General features: G+C 52.2%; 1 protein-coding gene across 1 annotated transcript; it reads right to left on the bottom strand.

The window, feature by feature from the left end:
• Window positions 1-7087: 7087 nt before the first annotated feature.
• Optc (opticin) lies at window positions 7088-17256 on the bottom strand. The gene is made up of 7 exons (XM_005330317.5): window positions 16865-17256; window positions 15352-15595; window positions 14534-14669; window positions 12829-12987; window positions 11716-11918; window positions 8522-8617; window positions 7088-8001 (listed from the first exon to the last, which is right to left on the bottom strand). The coding sequence occupies exons 1-7, from the start codon at window positions 17005-17007 to the stop codon at window positions 7831-7833; spliced, it is 1152 nt and encodes a 383-aa protein (XP_005330374.3). The 5' UTR covers window positions 17008-17256; the 3' UTR covers window positions 7088-7830.
• Between the last annotated feature and the right edge of the window lie 1887 nt (window positions 17257-19143).

The raw sequence follows: 19143 nt of genomic DNA, 5'->3' as shown, positions 1-19143 counted from the left end.
GGGTCTCTCCCTTCTCCACGTCAGCTTCCCATTTCTACCCATTACCATCCCCAGGCCTGGTAGCCAAGCAACAGATTCTTCCTCCTTAAATTTAGGTTATATTCGCTCTGGTCACTGTCACCCTCCGGTTTGTGAATCATGCTCCCATCCCTCTTGCCTGTGTTTTTAGCATGACTAACTGGGAGAGAGGGGGCCGAGATCATTTGAGTTTTCCCAAGAAGGATCCACTGCACTTACCATAAAATCCTACGGGACCTTCAGATTCAGGGCCCCCTGCCTCGCTGACCCACCCCAACCCCATTCTGGCTGCTCACGGGGTGGTGGGGGGGCTCCTTTTGCTTTCTCAAACTTGCAGCACTTGTTTCTGCTCGGGGCTTTGCACCTTCTGTTCCCGCTGCACGTCTCTGCCACAGTCCCTTCTAGCATGGGGTCCTTATCTGAAATCTATTGTTTATCTGTTATTGTTTGTTTACTCTGTTGTCCGCTGGGAGGAGAACTTGCTTGCATTTATGACATCCCTGTGCTTGGCACTTAGAACTGTACAAAGAATCAAGGAAGGTCTCTGGAGGGTCTGAATCGCTGGAAATCTCTTGGTGGATGGGTTTCTCCTCAGAAAACTGAGACTCAGGTTCCATGTGAAGTAGAGGATCTCCTTGGCGGAGCATTAGCAGATCCCCTGTAACCTCCGAGACACGGGTACTGAGGCTGCCTGCTGCGTTTTGGTTGCTCCTGCTTCTCAGCAACCTCCTCCTTCCCTGCGTGTTTGCAGGCCCTCAGAGAAGTTACTGGGAAAACATCATCTAAGCCCCAGCCCTCGCCCTGGGAGTAGGGTGGTATGGACTTGCTTGGTGTTGACGGTACTTGTGCCTCTCCTTCTACGTTCCAGTGAAGACATGAGTGGGCAGTTCCTGGACCCCATGGTAGGAAAGAAGCATCGTGTGTGGACCTATATTCATTTTCACCATGAGCTATAATCCAGGAGGATGGAGGGCACGGGCAGCAGAGAGGCAGGGATGGGCCGGGCCACTTCTCAGAGTTCATGTCCCCACTGGGAAACCACAGTAAGAGAGGCTCCTTGGGGACCCCAAACCTGGCTTGGAATAGCCCTGCTGGACCTGCTGTGATTCTGTTTACCAATAAGCAGGAAGATGTCTATTGTGCTCAGGGTTAGAGAAGTGGAAAGAAGCTGGTGAATAGGAGTACAGCAGCCAAGAAGTTGGGCTCCGAGACAATAGATAGGAAGGGAGGGGGTGTGGGAAGGGAGACCCAGACTGGAGAGCCTTGGAGGAGAAATCCAGATGGCCAGTGCCAACAGTTGGGGGACCTTAGAGAGGAGTGGAGAAGGGGACATCTATGGTCAGTTTTCTGTAGCAGGTCTGCCCCTGACCTGTGCCACGGAGCTGGCCTGCACAATGTTTATAGGGAATGTTTTGAGCAAAGTTCCCATGGGAAGTGTGAGGTGAAACAGGATTTAGCACGCATGCCAGACACCCAGCTCCAATCCAGGAGGGCTGGAGGGCTTTACGAACACACTAGCCTGAACTTTCCGTTCTGCCTCTTACTTGCTGCATGACCTTGGGCAAAGAACTTAACCTCTTTGAGTTCCTCTATCACATTGGGGCAGTGCCCATCTCATTAAACCGCTATGGAGGTTATACAACAGGCTCGTGCATGCAAGGCTAAGGGCTAGCACAAGGCACACAGTGTCTTAAAAATAGTGATGGGTAGTTTTTTGCATCCTGGAACTTCTGGCCCTGTTTTAAACCAGAGAGGACCTTGCCATCTGCACTTGGTAAAGGCCTGCCTGCACACAGGGGCATGGACCAAAGGACTTAAGGACTCTCCGGTTCTTTGGAATGTTGGATTTCTGCCTCTTCCTATCTTTATAACCTTCTACAATCTCTGTAGGGACAAAGGTCTAATCCACTGACTTTAAAAAAAACCCAAATTTCAGACGGATCTCTTCAAAGGGCCAGCTCTATCCTGGCAAGGCGATTTCATCCCAAGTACAAGCTGATTTGAAAGACTTGGGTTTGGAAAGACGACATTTTTCCTCCTCCTCTGCGGGGTGCTTTAACTTGAAACATCTGGATAACTGCTTAACGGCTTCCTATCTTGCAGAACATTCCCAGCAGAGCAGCTGTTTGCATCTTCCTGGGCTGGTGTTTGTCAGGATTATCAGGAGCCAAGGACCTCATGAACCACCAGTGGTCCCCACCTCTTCTCTGCCCACCCCTCCCCACGGCTCCTCTGCCCCCAGCACCCTCCAAGGCCAGAGGCTTCTTTCCCTGATTGCCTATCCCTGAGGGCAAGGCCCCTCGAAGGTTTTCTTAGAACCCCAAGAGGGGCACCAGTGCTTGTGCAGGTGCTGGGCTCTCGGTACCTGTCCTGGGGCATAGGGCCCCCGGGAGGGAAGGGTCCCCTTCTCCACGACTGCATTCAAGTATTATTACCTCTGGTGTCAGGATGGCTGAGGATGGGTGTGGAGAACCTGGGCTGTTCCCTCTTCTGTGTGGATCAGAGAAGGGGCAGGAAGGTCTGCAGCTAAGCCAGCTGGAAGGCCAATGTGCTGTTGAGTTCGGATCAGAATCTGGACTTGGACTAGACCCATTTGCCTAGGTCTCATCCCTTGTCTTGCTCTCCATCACCATCAGTTATCTCTTTGAGCAGGTGGGTTTGTGCTACAGAGGACAGTAGGTAGGAGAGGCTTTGGTCTTTGTTCTCAGACAAGAAATACAACAGGGTAGGGCCAGGCACCATACCCCTGGGGCTTGGATAGGCTTTGAACAACAGAAAGCTTTACCAGAAAGGTGCTGATTTTTGACACATGTCCCATGGGCAGGCAGAGGCCCTGGTGGTCAAACTCAGGAGTCTGAACTCTGATTCCAGTGCTCATTCTCTTGCTCACAGTCCCTTTGCAGGTGGCCACAGCGTAAAGCACTTCCACTCCCTCCTGAGTCTGAGTGGGACCAGTGGCATGGGAGCAGCAGAAAAGCCATTTGCTCCAGTGTCTGGGGCATAGGAGGGCGAGGCGTGCAAGGGGTGCATGTTCAGGAGGGGTGCACACTCCTGCCCAGGGCCACATGTCTGGAAGGACTAGACTGGCCTCATTGCAGTGAGGCGGGAAGGAGAGGCCTCTGATGCTTTGTCACCCTGGAGGGCTGGGCGTGGGGACAAGGAGACATGGTGAAGTGAACAGGCACCTTCCTGCCACACAGAGATTCTCATCCAAGCCAGGAGGGAAGCTCTTGAGCTGCTGGAGTCTGAATCTTCAGGCCAGCCCAGAGACAACCTTGAGAGAGAGAGAGAGAGGCCCTTGAGAGAAAGAGGCTTCACTGAGCTGGTGTCTGGCGGTAGAGCTGGGGGTGGCGCGGGGGGGGGGGGGGTTAGGCTGGAGGAAGGAGGATCTAGACTGGCAGAGCCCGACTGGTTGCCTCATGTCTGTCTGCCTCCCTCCTGGACAAAGTCAGAAGTCCACAGACACAAGCATGTGAGGGGAGGAGAGATGGGGTGGTGTGTCCTTGAGCCCGGGGTTTTCCAGGCTGAGATCCCTGAGGATGCAGGCCCCATCCAGCTGGGGTCACCAAATCAGGCTTTCCCAGCCTGGGGGATGCCTTTCTCAGTGCTTGCTTTTCAAAGTGCTTCCAGGCGGGCGCTGGAGAGGTGGAGGGCTTGCCTAGCATGCGCTAGGCCCTGGGGTCACGCCAGACACTGCCTCATCCACCCAAAAACAAAACACAAGAAGAAAATGTGCTTAAGGGGATGCGAATCCACGGCTCCAGGCGCTGGAGATGGGGTTTCCCTTTTCTCTGGTAGGAATGCCCCAGAAGTGACCAACCCCACCCACCTGGTTTTCATGTCACGGGTTGCTGGTCATCTTTCTCTTAGCCTCCCATTTCCTATCCGTGTAGTAGGGATGATAATTCTTCCCTCCCAGAGTTAGGACTATGGAATCGGATCCCATATGTAAAAGAGCTTCTTAAAGTGCAAATTCGCAGCACAGGAGAAAGAGATGACTGTTCTCTGGGAGGAGACCTAAGGGAAGAGGAAGCAGGAAGGAAGTCCAGGCGAGGTCAGGGCGAGGAAAGCTCTGAGCTCCAACCCTTCCAGCAGCCCTTCCGCCCTCCATTTCCTCCCCAGCCCTGGGCCTTGCTCTGGGAGCTTCAGGGTGACCGAGGACTGTGGAGTTGAGGGCTGGCAGGTGCAAGGGCGTCATTGCAGACTTACTCTCCCTCTGCTGCGGAGAAACTGGGGACCTGGATTAACGAGGTTGGGCAAGTCTGGTTCTTGGAAGAGGGAGATCCTCAGCAAACCCACTGCTTGCTGGAGTGTGCCGGGTTGACAGGACCCTGCGGTCCCCTCCTCAGCTCCATTCTGATTTTCTCCCAGTGTGGCCGGCCCCACCCTCCCCGCCATTCTGCCCATCCCCCTGGACAGGGAGGGGCTCCCCACGGCCTTGCTGTGGCCCAACCCTCCCTCCATCCTGTGGAATATGAGCCTTCCTCCTTAACATCAGACCAAGATGTAACAGCTGCTGGGAGCGAGCTGGTCCCCTCCCTTCCCCAGGGTGAGGGACAGATGCTCTGTGTAGAATTTCTTCAGGGAGACAGCCAACAAGGGCATGCTTTCTGTTCCTTGAGCTTCCTAGCCAAAAATGGGGGATTCGTCAGGGGACAGCTGCAGAGGCACGGCTTTGGGGAAGCCCTCCCCAGAGCACAGAGGGCCCAGGAAGACTTCTTGACTCGCACTTGAACCCAGCGCCCACCCCAGGGTATGGTGTAAGAGCAGGACTTTGGACACCTGACGGATGGACCTGGGTTTGAGTTTCAGCCTTGCGGCTTCTTCGCTGTTTGAATGTGGCTGCTTCCTTTCACAAGCAGTTTCCTCTTCTGCGGCAGGGAGACAAGCACCCTGCTGTCTAGGGTCCTCCTCGCGGGATCAATGAAGCAAGGTGCACAGAGTTTTCCCTGCAGTGCCCGGCAAACTCCACCAGCCCTGGAATTGCTAGTCCCTTCCCTTACAGCAGAGCAGGAGCTGATGACTTTCTGTATGTGCAGATTCACCATGGGCATCCGGGCATCACACAGCTTCCCGCACCCAGGAGCCCCCGTTCTGGAAGATCTCAGTGGAGGGTTTCTTTCAGTTTAGAATCTTGAGGCCCTCAGCGGTTCTGACTTAGGCCTTTTCATAATCCGAGAGAGCAGGATGTGAAAGAGATACGGGGCTTGGAAGAGAATAGGACTAGGGGACGAGAGAGAGAGAGAGAGAGAGAGAGAGAGAGAGAGAGAGAGAGAGAGAGAGAGAGAAACACTGAGAAAGCTAGACACACACACATTCTACAGGCACACACTTGGGAGCCAGCGAGAGCTCACAGTCTAAAAGGCCTGCCTAGTCCTCCCATGGGGTGAGGTGTGCTATACCTTCCAGTCTCCAGGAGAGAAGGCGTGCCCCTCAGCCAAGGCATAAGGGCATCTCCTACCACTTCCAAGACTTCCCACTGACAGGAAGTGATTTACCTTTTCTAGTTCTCAATTTCTTCATCTGAAGAATGTGAATAATAAATCCCTGAACTTCTTATAGGGTTGTTGGGAGGATCCAAAGTGCTTGGTGAGGTGCGAGACAAGGGTGGGGGAGGTAGATAAATGGGGTTCTTTTCCATGTGGGCCACAAGAAACACCTGTCCCTCCAGACTCAAGGACCACCTGGGACCTTGAGTGGTTGCCTTGGCAACCCATGGCTTGGCTAACTCCTACTTGATCTTTGCTTTCAGCTTTAATGTCAATTGTGCCAGGAGGTCTTCCAGACCCTTAGACTTGGTCCCCTTCTTGCAAGCTTCCCTTTATAGCACTGACCCGGAGTTGAACAGTGTGGTTGGTTGTGGGATTATTTGTTCAATACCTGTCTTCTGTGCTAGAGTCTAAGTTCTGTGAGGAAAAAGAGCATGTCTCTGCTGCACACCATCTTGTCACCAGCATGTAAAAGTGTCTGGCATCCAGCAGGTAGGTGCTCCATAAAACCCTTGCCCAGTGAGTAAAGGTACTGCCTGCACCATGCCTGCCCTATGCCTCAGCCAAAACCTGATGCCCAACACCATCCATCACACCCTCCCTGCCCAGTGGCTCCTTGTGAGAAGCAGGGAAAGGGGGGAACCTCCATCACCACTTATTATTCAAGAAACAATGACTCCCTTCTTCCCAGCCTCCTAACACAGCAGGCTCCACCCAGCCTCCAAAAGGCTGCAGGTGAGTAATCACTCTGTTTATTTATTTATCTCTGCACAAGGCTGCCCTCTGGTGGTTGAACATGCAGGAGGTTGGGAAGGATGGCAACAACCGCGGCCAGGAAGCAGCCAGTCGTGCCAAGCTCCGAGACTGGCAGGTGAGGCTGGGAAAAGGTCAGCACTATCAAGAGGGTGTCCAGGTAAAGAGTTGGATCAGCTCTCCATCTTCTGATTGGCTCCCTCCAAATTTAAGCAGGTAGGTCCCAAGATATTAAGGAAGGTTCCCAGAGACTTGGGAGGCTAAGGCAAGAGGATCACAAATTTGAGGCTAGCCTAGGCAATTTAGCAGAACCCTCTCTCAAAACAAAATATAAAAAGGGATGGGGAATGTAACTCAGTGCTAAAGAACCTCTGGGTTCAATCCCCAGTACTAAAAAATATTAAGGAACATTCCACAGAAACCCTCCTCACCCCAAGTAGGGCAGTGTAGGGGTAAGGAATGGATAGTTTAAATAGCTATTTCTCTCTCTCTCTCTCTCTCTCTCTCTCTCTCTCTGGTACAGGAAATTGGACCCCAAGGCGCCTAACCACTGAGCCACATCCCCAGCCCTTTTTTATTTTTTTATTTAGAGACAGGGTCTTGATGAGTTGCTTAGGATCTTGCTAAATTGCTGAGGCTGGCTTCGAACTCACAATTCTCCTGCCTCAGCCTCCTGAGCTGCTGGGATTGCGGGCATGCGCCACCGGCTTTATTTTTTCTTTTCTTTGATGTTCTGGAAAGCTTGAGCAACCAACTCTCTTAAAAAATAAATAAATAAGTAAACAACAACAACAACAACAAAACCCCGCAATCTGTAGCATTTTAAAAATCTTTTACCATGGCCAACATCAAGTAGCGAACACGATGTCACCAAACAAGGAATTGGGAGAAGATGCCCAGTAGTGCATCACTGTATGAAATCTCCACCACACCGATATCTCACACAAACAACTTCAGGATTAATAGTAAAACAATTGAGAAGCAGTGAGTTTTGAATATTTACTACATTTATGTATTTTGATGTGATACATTTAATTGTGAGGTTATATAATATAATTTTTCATAATGACTGTGTTTAATAACTGGTTTGCAAAATTCTGGAAAATTCAATCTTGCAAGCCTTCTCGTTAGTGAGTGGTTCCAGCACAAGACTGCTTCCCCCCTCTCTCTTCTTCCCCCTCCATCCTCTGCTGCATTTCGCTGAACTCCTCTGTCTCCTCCTCCTCTTTCATGGGTTTCCTGGCATTTGGTGTGGATGGGAGGGATGGGGAACATGGAGAAGATCTCTGTGCAGACACTGCAGTTCTCTGAGCCAGCAGCCATAAGGTGTTAAAGAAAGAGGAGGGAGAAATGCAAATTTGGCTACTGAAGGACACTGATGTGTGTGTGAGTGTGTGTGTGCGTGCAAGCGCGTGTGGGGGGTGGGGTGGGGAGTAAGGTGGTGATTTTTGCAACTGGAGCATGAGGCTCTCTAATGCTTGGGCTAAAGACCCCTGTTTAGACAGGTGATTTTCTATGTGGCCTTGGGTGCCTCCAAGGGCTCCTAACTTGGAAGAGAGGGAGGGACAGACTAGGTGAAGCGGCCTATGGGGAGCCGAGGCAGGCAGAAGTAGGCGCTGGGGAACAGGCTCAGGTTGATGGGGTTCCCGTCCAGCCGAATGTCTTCCAGTGGCCTGCGGGTGTGTCTGTGCTCCACAGGGTCACAGAAGGCGTCTGTCTGCATGGTCTTTATCATGTTATTCTGGAAAGAACGCGCAGCCGCTGAGCACCCTCCCAGGCGCTCTGGCCCCAGGCAGCACCCAAGGTGCCACCAGCCCTTCCCACCAGCCCTGCCCTTCCTGTGCACTTGGGGAAACCGAGGCACCAGAGCCCAGACCACACAACGAGGGGTGAGAGGAGAGTCTCAAGCAGGGAGAGAGGTGGGAGAGATTAAGAGGGGTGAAGGATGGGAGGGAGAAGGAAGGAAGGAGGCAGTGATGGGAAGAGAAGAAGAGAAACAGGAGGTAGGAAAAGGGAGGAGGAAAAGCAGGTGGATGAGACGAGATGAAGAGGTAGAGGAGAGGGAGTGTTTTCAAAGGAAGAGACAGAGAAAATCAAACTGGAGCCATGGACCACCATCTAGACGAGACCATGTTTCCCACACACCTCTGATGCCCAGGCCTTATGGGGCCCCCTGCCCTGTTATCTGCTGTCCACCCTTTGCACTGGCTGTGGCCACCCTCTGCCCTGGCTGCAGCCTCCCTGTGGCTGAGGCTCCTCACCTGCAGGTGGAGTGAGCGCAGGCTCAGAGGCAAAGGCCAGGGGATAGAGTCCAGCTGGTTGTCTGCCAGGTAGAGAAACTGCAGCTTCTCCAGTGCCTGCAGGGACACAGAGAGCATGAGAGGCTAGTGGGCCCATAGGGCTCTGGCAGAGAGGAGGTTCCTGAGGTGGCCGGGGTCAAGTGACCCCCTTCCATTCACTCAGGGTTTACTGCTGTGTGCAGTGCTCTGTAGTGGGCTCTTTGGTGGTGGTGTTGGGGAAGCTCCGACCTTTAAGGAGTTTACGCACACTACACTACCTCTACCTATCCAGGTGCTGCTGTTTTTGAGGTGCAAGCAGCTAGAGGCATGGCAGGGGCTGTTAGTGACAGCTATGGGGAGCAGGGGATGGACAGGGATAAGGTAGAGGTGAGGAAGGACCAGGGGACATTTCAGCTCAGCCTCAACTTCTCTGCCATCAGATGGGATGTTTTCCCCCAGTGCAGATGTGTGGAGCTTGCTCGGGAGATGTCAGAGAATGAAAATCCAAGGCACACCCAGACCAAGGGTGTGTGAGCTCGAGAGCACCTTCAGAATCAGGTAGGCAAGTCAGAGAAGGATTTGGGATGAGATAAGCCTTTGGGGGCTCAGAGAGCAAGGAAGAATAATAGCTAATGTTCACAGAGCAGCTACTATCTATGTCATCTGCCCGGGCTCTGTGTAAGTGCTGTTTTACTAAATCCTGCGGCCATTGCGGCATGTAGGGGTTATTACTCTCAATTTGCAGATAAGGAAACAAGATCAGAGAGGTGAGATGACTCACCCATGAGTCCCTCTGGTTCCAAAGCCCCTGCCTTCCCCTGGACAAAGGAACAGCCCTGAAGGCAAAGAAGTCCTCCTAAGACGAGACGGTCAGGCTGTGTCTCAGGGCTGGGACTTGGATCATCAAGTCCAGGGGGCTCTGTGATCACCAGACCCCAGCTCTTCACTTTGAGATGGGAAGACTGGGGCCTGAGGACACCCCAGGGGAGGGTTCTGGTTTCCCGGAAGTAGGGCTAGTAGCACTGCACCCAGAAGGCTGAGGGTGGAAGGTGATTGGGAGAGGGGAGAGAACAGGAAAGTCTGTGCCTTCACCCGGTTTCAAAATGGCAGCTGCTTTATTTGATTTCTGCTCATCCTTCCTCCTCCTCTTCCTCCTCCTCCTCCTCCCTTTCTTTCTTCTCCTTCTCTTCCTCTTCCTCTTCCTCCTCCTCCTCCTCCCTTCCTTTCTTCTCCTTCTCTTCCTCTTCCTCTTCTTCCTCCTCTTCTTCTCCTTTCCCTCTCTCCCTCCCTCCCTCCCTCCCTTCCTTCCTTCCTTCTTCTTCTTCTCCTTCTCCTTGTACTGAGGGTTGAACCCAAGCTTCTCTACCTCTGAGCTACCTCCCCAGCACTTTGAATTTTGTATTTCAAGACAGGATCTAACTAAGTTACTTAGGTTAGTCTCAAACTTGCGCTCCCCCCGGCCCCCCCCCCCCCCCCCCCCGTCTCAGCCTCCCGAGTTGCTGGAATTACAAGTGAGCACCACCGTGCCTGGATATTTGATGCTTCTAAACAGTTTGCCAAAAGAGCCCACCATAGTCATGATTGCTGAACTACAGGGACACGTGTCATCAGGTAATTCTGCCGTTGTACGAACATCACAGAGCGTATTACATGAACTGAAAAGGCTACAGCGTCACTAGGTGAGACAATCTTAGAAATGAAGAAGATACTGGGCTTTTGAAGGCCATTACTAATGTCCAGCCAGTATGCATGCAGGGGTCAGCCTTGTCCACACTGTGCTTCACTTCTTCAGTGGAACCGCACCCTCTGTTCTTCCTAATCCTGTCCCAGGGGGGCATATGTTTTTAATTTGTTGTTTTTAGATACTAGAGTATATTTTGACATGTTATACATACATGGAGTATAACTTCCCATTCTTGTGGTTGTGCATGGCGTGGAGTTACACTGGTCATGCCTTCATATATGAGCACAAGACAGTTATATCTGATTCATTCTACTGTCTTTCCTATTCCTATGCCACCCCCTTCTCTTCATTCCCTTTTGTCTGATTCAATGAACTTCTATTCTTCCCCTCCTCACCTTCCCTTATTGTGGGTCAGTATCCACGTATCAGAGAATATTAGGCCTTTGGTATTTTGGGGACTGGCTTATTTCACTTAGCATGATATTCTTCAGTTCCAACCATTTATCAGAAAATGCCATAATTTCATTCTTCTTTATGGCCGAGTAATTTTCCATTGTGTGTATATACTACATTTTGCTTATTCATTTATCTGTTGAAGGTCACCTACGTTGATTTCATAGCTTGGCTATTGTAAATTCAGCTGCTACAAACATTGATGTGGCTGCATCACTATAGTATGTTGATTTTAAGTCCTTTGGTTATATGCCAAGGATGGGATAACTGGGTCAAATGGTGGTTGCATTCCAAGTTTTCTAAGAAATCTCCAAACTGCTTTCCAGAGGGGTTGCACCAGTTTACAGTTCCACCAGCAATGTATGAATATACCTTTTCCCCCACATCCTTAACAATATTTATTGTTACTGTATTCTTGATAATAATCGCAGGAGGGCATATTCACATCCTATAATTTAGCCTTTCCCATCAAAACTAGACAGACAGACAGCCAAGGACTCATTGGATTGACTCTCTTGAAAACTGGATAATAGAGGATTACTTGTTGATGGTTTTTTTTTTGGGGGGGGATGATATTTAGGATTTAGGGTTAGAGTTAGCACTTTGCAAGCCAAAGCCAAAGGCATTTGGGGGTGGGGTCTGGCGTTTTGGGGAGCAGATCCTGGGAGTGTGCTGAGGATGCAGGTGTGCAGAGAGGTGAATGGAGCCGACGCAGAGAAAGAAGCCAAGACAGGAGACACACGCCCCTCAGAGGAGCAGGGAGCCTGGTTTCTTAGCATTGATCCTGGTTTTGGCCCCCCATTCCCAGTAACAGGCTCATGAGGCCTGATAGTCCTGGGTGTCCGAGGAGGCTCTTGAGATGGCATGCTATGAAACTCCCTTTCCTTGAGTCAGAATCCATTTCTTCCAACCCAAAGTACAAACAGAAAAGGATAAAAAATAATCATGGATTTTTAGACCTCAGAACACCCTGGAGGGTGCACCGCGCATGATGTGGGTGGGGGCAGGCGGCATGTGGTGGTCTGAGTCCCTGACTTACCCTAAAGGCCTCCCGCTGTATCCCCGAGCTCCGGAGCCGATTCAAGCGGACATCCAGGAACTCGATGCCACTGGGCAGCAGGGGCAAAGCCACCAACTGGTTCTCTGGAAGGATCAGATCCTGCAGGGCAGGCAGCAAGCGGAGGGCGTCATTGTCAATGGAGGAGATGAAGTTGCTGGTGAGGTCAATCCTTTTCAGTTTTGCTGAGGGACATTGAGAGAGAACAAAGAAAGATACTGGGACACATTATCTTTCCTTGCACCCTGTTGGATGTGCCTGGGTATCCTGCTCCATCCCTCTCAAGATAAGGGAATTCTAACCAGCTCTCTCCCTGCAGTAGATCCAAACCAGCAGAAATTACAGTCTAAAGGACCCCTTGGAAAAGCCTGCGGATTCGTCAGTACCTTTCCCTGGATTCTGGGTTGCCCACCTTGGATCCCACTGGAAGAAACCTCTGAAAGGCAAGAACCAACTAGCCCGGGAATCTCTGGACCCATCCCACCTGGTCCCCAGCAGCGTACTGAGCCCTCTGCACTTTTCACAATGGGCACCAAGGCTGGAAAGGCTGTGGGTGATTGGCAATGGAAGCTGAAGTGGAGCCCGGGTCTCCTATCCTAGGCAGGACATGAGGCCTAGAGCAACCAACAGCATCAGTAGGTGGAGGATGATCTGGTCCAGAGGCCAGCAGAACTACAGGTGCTGGGACATACTGAAAATGTTGGCTTCATCCCACCTTCCCTGCCCAGATGTTTATGGAAAAAAAAAATGAGAAGAACACTTCTACCACTTAAACTCTTCAAAGAAAGGAATTAGAAGGACTTGGAGGATCTTTCCCTTTGACAGCTGGAGAGACAGAACTAAAAGGGAAAGACTAACACCCAGGTGGGCTGGGGCTGAAGCTCAGGGGTAGAGCACTTGCCTAGCATGTGTGAGGCCCTGGGTCCCATCATTAGCACCACATAGAAATAAATAAAGGTCCATCAACTAAAAAATATTTTTTAAAAAGACTCACACAGGTGGGGGAGAACAGTGTCTGGTCACTGTTCATGTGGCCAGGTGCAAAGGAAAGGAACCTGGTGGCTCCCCCTCCCCTTTTCTCAGGGCATTACATACTCAGCCCTTTGAAGTCTCTGGTCCTGATGTGGCTGATGCGGTTGAAGCGGGCGTACAGATAGGTGGTCATCCGGGGAAGAGGAGGAATGTTCTCTAGGTCAATGTCATCACAGTACACAGAAGATCCGAGGCACACACAGACCAGGCAGGTGGGCAGGCCTGGCCCAAGTGGAAGACAGAACGAAGGGAAACCCCCTGATCAGACTCCCTTCAGCCTCTGAAGCCCATGGCTCCTGACCCAGGGAGTATCTGAGCCACGTGTCCTCTTGATGGCCTGCGGGTTGCTGTCTAGAACCAATTGGCCTGATGCAGCCAGATGGTACTGACGGCTCTCAGCCTGTCCCTCAGCCCTCAACCTAAGAGAATCAATCAGCTTTACCTTAGTTCCTACTCAGTACTTTCATCAGACCCTGGTCCTTTGTAGGTTTTCCTGGGTCTATGTGAGCATTTCTAGGATATCTAGTGGCCTTTTTTCCACAAATCTCCTCTCTGGTCTCAACAGGAACAGTAAAGATGAGACAAAGCCAGAATTCAGCGGAACAGTCAGGGATTGGTTGCTGGGTCTGCCAGCTGCCTTTGGGAAGAGCAGTTGGACATGTTCTCTGAGGCTCTGAGAAGCACAGTAAGGCCCAGACGGACTGGCCAATGCCCGTGCCACATCCATCTCCCCTTCTTACGGCAGCAGCACCCCGATTTTCTACTGGGAAACAGCCCTCCCCTAGGCCCCGTCCATGGCCCCACCTCTGTATCCGGCACTCCTGCGGCTAAGGCAGTCCATTCCAACTCAGACCACCTTTAAAAAGTTGGGAAGACTGTATTGGCTCAGGCCCAGGACCCTACGGGAGGCTCTGTCAGTTGTTCTCACAGGACAGAAATTCCTGTGAGGCCAGTATTAGCCCGACTCAGGGAAGCACTACGGTAGCAGTAACAGCCTCAAGATGAAGTAGCAGTTCCCTGCCAGCAGTGACCAGCGGGGCTGGTAAAGCAGGGGCCCCAGGACCCTTCTTATCCCAAGGCCTTGAATGGCAGGTCCAGCTAAGGCTCTTTACTGTCTCTTAAGGGTTTAATAGCTTCTATGGCTCTGCAAGGTCACGTATCCTGACCAAAGGCCTTGGCTGATGCTCCAGTCCCCCAGGAGCACCTGCGCAAATACCCTGAGAAGAGGGATGCCGAGTGCAAGCAGGCCCAGAATGAGCTGCTTCCTTCCGATGCCCCAGTTTCTGGTCCCCAGCAGCGTACTGAGCCCTCTCCACTGGCCACACCAGCATCCCTGGCTCCAGAAAGGCTTTGGGAGGGAACGGGGAGGGGCTGGGGCTGCTAAGGAGGTGAATGTGAGGCTGAAAGCAGTGACTGCTTCATTGGCCCCCATGCCAATGACAGCCACGAAGTTATTTATTCTTCTCTACAGGCTTTTAATTGTCTCTAATCTAATTACCACTCAAGTTGCTCCCTGAGCGATGCTGTTAATTAGGGTAGGGTGGCTCTGCGGGGGCACAGGGAAAGCTTGCAGTTGCTTCACCTAGGAAAGCCAAGCCCCCCCGCCCCCCGCAATGGCTATCTCCCCTCCTCTCCCTGCTGTTAGGTGCCAGCCTTGACATTCTGTTTCTACTCCTGACCACACTCCACTTGGGTACCACCTGGTGCTGGGTCATGGCTGCCGGGCCTTGGACCTACAGATATGATAACCATTTGACTGTGTACTTACCATGGCTGGCTGGGGAGCCCAGTGGGCCTGGCAGAGTAGGCTTGGTCATCGTGGGGTTTGACAAGGGTGTCCCTGGAGTCACCTTGCTCTGGGTGGGACTGATCCTGGTTGGAGGAGCCAGGCTGGTTACCTTAACCTGGAGACACAGCACACAGCATACCATAGGCTGGATTTTGCCCACAAAGGACCTAACTTTGGGCTTTAGAAACCTCAGTGACCCATCTCAAACCTGCAAAGAGTCACTGTGAAAGAGGACGGAGGAAGAGCACCAAGAGTGAGCCAGGAAGGGACCTTAAAGAGTATCAGATCCACATGTTCATTAGATAGATGAGGAAACTGAGGCCCAGAGAGGGGAGGGACTCGGATCAGGGAGCCAGTCGGTGCTAAGGCAGAGCTAGCACCTGGGTCCCCAATTCCCTAAGCAGGTGCTCCTCCATGCTGACCTGGCTCACAGCACCCACAGCAGAAGCTTCAAACTGGAGGACAGTCTAGGAAAAGAGATGCAGGTGATATTTCCTTTTGGGAGAGAATATGAGGACTTTGCTGACCCTTACCTCAATGAGGCATACTGTCATACCTGACAGCCTGGGAGGGACGCATGACTTCTAAGGGGGTGAGGGGGGTCCTTCTAATTTGCTATCAATATTCTGACTGGAGGTTTGTGTTCTCTTTCTTAATATCATGTAGGTGACAATGTCCTATGGAGGGTCCTATACCCCTTACAGAGAGTTGGAGGCTTGAGAAGCCTGCATCTGGGGCAGGTGGAGAGGGGCCAGGGGCCTGGTCTTGCAGGGTATGGTCAGTTTCGTGTCCCTCACCTCAGCCAGCTGGTCCCCGTAGTCAGCCAGCTCCTCATAGCTGCTGAGGTCAATGACCTCACTGTAGTCATCCGGGCTCACCATGTAGCTCCCCACATGCAGCTCCGAGTAAGGATCGCTTTCCCCATAGTGGCTCTGCTCCTCTCTCCTCCTCTGTTCCTTCTCTGGGAGAGAAGCCGGCCCTGCCTCCTGCAGCACCAAGGCCAGCAGGCTCAGGAACAACGTGGAGAGCCTCATGAGGGGCCTGGGGGTGGAAATGGGGTGAGAACTGGGTGGAATCACTACAGCACCCATCCTGGGGGGTGCACATGAGGAAGAGCGGCTGTCTGTGCCTGGTGGGAATGGCTTGCAAACTTCCTCCCCTTCCCACCATTCATCATGCACGCTTACTCAGCTCCTTCACTCCACGCTCAAGCTCCCTAAAGGCTGGGCTATGACTGGGGACACCCCCAGCACCTCTTCCACACACCCACACTGGTGTTATCTCATACAGCACATGCAGACACCCACATAATCCTGATTCCTCATCACAGACTCACTCACCAAAGCCCTTTATCCATGCACCTCCCAGCGCTCCCGGCATGCATTTGTGCATCTGTGTAGATATTCTCCCTTAACTGCACACTCAAAATATAACAGTTAGATACTAAATTAGATTTAGAGAAACCCTCAACCTCAAGGAGTCTTTTGTAGTTTGTGTGTGTGTGTGTGTGTGTGTGTGTGTGTGTGTGTGTGTGTGTTAGAGATCACTCAAACATGCATTCACTCAACAAACATGTATGGGGTCCTTGTTAAGTTCCTGACACTAGATTTGCCTCTGGCAGGGGCAGAATGAACATGGTGTGGCCCTTCTCAGGAGCACCTCATCTGTTTGAAGATATGGACTTAAAATTTGACATGCAATGTAAAGAATGTTAGTTCATAAAATAGATTGAGAGAGGCAACTTTTTACAAACCTATTTCTAGAAATCAGAGAATTCTTTGTGTGTTGTAAGAGAGTAGACACATCCAGAAAGTTCCTTAGATATCTGTACATCTGTGTATGTGTGAGCGCACTGGTGACCATGCCCATGTGCGATGGTCACGTGAGTGTGAATGTTCATTTATTTAGCTCACCCATGTTGTACAGATGGACAGAGAGATGTGTGTGGAATGGCCGTGGATGCATCCATGGAGAGTGGATACACAGACACAGCAGGTGTGTGACTGATCACACGGCCCTCCCCAAAGTCCCTGCACACATTTCTAGTAGACCCTCCTCCTCAATTTCAGCTGGGCAAAGGGCTAAGCCCCCAGCAGTAGCAGAGGGGCACATTTCACCTCACTTCCCATTCCTTACTCCAAATCAAACTACGTGAATTTTAAATAAACTGCTGAGGCAGAGTTCACTACCCAACCAGAAGCCTCCTCCAACTTCTGCAGCCAGAGGCCTAGACTCCCTCCGTCCTCCCTGGCCCAGCCCCAGCCCTTTCCCCTCACCTGTGGCCCTGAGGCCTCCAACCTTGAACCTTACCCTTTAGATGCCCTTTGGTTCCAAATGGAGGCCCTACAGCGTACAGACAGAGGGACTCTGATGGAAAGGGTGGCTGCTGTGGGGCAGACGCTGGGCAGGAGGACAAGCAGGCAGGCAGGCGTGGGTCCAATCAGACTTCTCATTCTTTGTGATGTCCTGCTGTTTCCCCTCCTCTTTCCTCAGGGGGTCCCCAATTCCATTCCTTTGCTGGATCAAGGAAATTCTTCCTCTCTCTTCCTCCACCGGCTTTGCCACCCACCCCCTCTCTTTCTCTTAACTGTCTGCTCCCTCTCTTTCTGGCCGCCCTCCCGATAAGGCCAGGTCTTTGAGGGGCAGGCCGTGCCCACCCTAAAATGAAGGGGCCTCACCCTCAGATTCTGAACTTTCTGAGAAGGCTGGGTTGAGGGTATGTGGAGGGCTGGAACTTGCCTTCCCAGTTTTTTTTTTTTTTTTTTCCCCTCTCCAACCAAAGAGTGATGAAGATTGGCTTCATAGATGGAATCGAAAGATAAAAAGAGGCTGAGCCGAGGAGTGCCAACCAGCCCCAACACCCACAGTCCCTGAGAGGAACCATATTGAACAAAATCACCAGCGGGAGGGTCTGGGCCTGCGGGATGCAGAGAGATGGTGAAGAGGGGGTGGGGAAGGATTCGAAAGCCAACTTAAAGTTCACAGATGATGATCAGGAGGAGGATGCAGAAAATTCTTTAAAACTTCTAGGAAGAAAGGACATGGAACCAGAAGTCTCCTCCAACAACTCCAAGGATGGGAGTTGGGCTTGGACACCAGAAAGGACTTCCTGATCATAAACACTGAAGACCCCACGAGGAGCCTTTGGGGCTGGCTGGGAAGTACCTCCTCCCCTCAAAGATGTTCTTATCAAGAGAAATTCTTCTTTACTTGGTGCCTCAGACAGGCGGTGAGTGGGTGTGGCTAAAATGTTTCTCTGATTCTGCCAGGCTCTTCCCTGATGTTCTCTGCCCCCTGTTCCCTCCCACTGGCTAATCCTTTATTCTAGCCGCAAGGCCAACTGAGTCTAATCCCTGTATGGAACAGATGAGGAAGCCAAGGCTCAGAGAAGGGCGGTGACTTGCCCAAGATCACTCAGAGCCACACCCAGCACCTAGATTCCCTGAGTCTCACACCAGAGTTTGCCTTGGTTTGTAGGATTTCATCTTTTCGACCTCATCCCAGGGAGCCCTGAGACCATGTGTCTCTGAGCGCTCAGAACAGATGGTCTTGGCAAACTCATCTCTGCCCTGGTCTAACAGGTAAAGGGGCAGACCTCATAGCCGGTGTGGGAGGGGGCCTTTCCTCAACCCAAGAAAGCTGGGCACCTGAGAAATGTACGTTCCTGTGCCTCTGGCACTTCCCCACCCTGGAGCCACACCATCCAGGGTGGAGGGAGGTGTAGTCCTGCAGCCAGAAGGGATCCGGGGAAGCAGATGGCACATTTGGCAGACTGTGCTCCTCGGCTTTCCTCTCCATAGCCAGGCCAGAGGACCTGTGTCCCCAAGGTCGATCTGGGAGCAACCCCCCTCCGGTCCCACACTTTATTCCAGCCAACGCTACTGTTCATTCATTCCCCCGCCACTTGCTTCCTCCCTCCCTCCCTCTCCACTCTCTCATGACACCCTCGCAGGTCGCGATGCCCTCTGCCCTGCGATGAGTCCTCCTCCGAGCTCCCTCCAACCTCACGGCCAGCCTCGCGACCGCGCATGCGCCGGCTGCCTGACGCGCGCCCCCGCATCCTCCGCTGGGAGCCACCTTCTGATGCAGGCTCTGGTCCTAGACTCTCTCCCAACTTCTGTTCTCGCTTTCGCAAGCTCGCGGTTACACACCGGTTCCCATGGATTTCAGGGAGTGGCCATGGACATGTATGAGTGACCTGCGTGGGAAATGGCCCACCCGCGTGCTGTTGCAGACGGCTCAGCTCCGCGAGAGCCTGGCAAAGGGGGCGGGTGGTCGGGGGAGGCGTCCTCATCCTAATCTCTCATTAGCAGAGGCACCAGGCATGTTGATGGAACGGAGGTGGCAGGCGGTGTGGACAGAAGCCTGGCCAGATGACCTTGTTGCCGCCTATGTTCTGGGCAGGGAGAGTGGTGGGGGTGGAAAGTTCAAGAACCCTCCTGCTTTTTGGATAGCAAGGTATATTCCCTGCTGAGGACTGCTAGCCACATAACTCCAGGACAGGAACACAGTTCTTTCTTTCTCCTCAGAATCCCCCTCCCCCTTCCCCAGGGTGGACTCCTCTCCTCCTTGAGTTGGCCATTCCAGAC

The sequence above is a fragment of the Ictidomys tridecemlineatus genome, chromosome 10 (genome assembly GCF_052094955.1).
Source record: "Ictidomys tridecemlineatus isolate mIctTri1 chromosome 10, mIctTri1.hap1, whole genome shotgun sequence".
Classification (NCBI taxonomy): Eukaryota; Metazoa; Chordata; class Mammalia; order Rodentia; family Sciuridae; genus Ictidomys; species Ictidomys tridecemlineatus.
The sequence above is the reverse complement of the archived record's forward strand: the minus strand, read 5'-3'. Positions and strand labels throughout refer to the sequence as shown.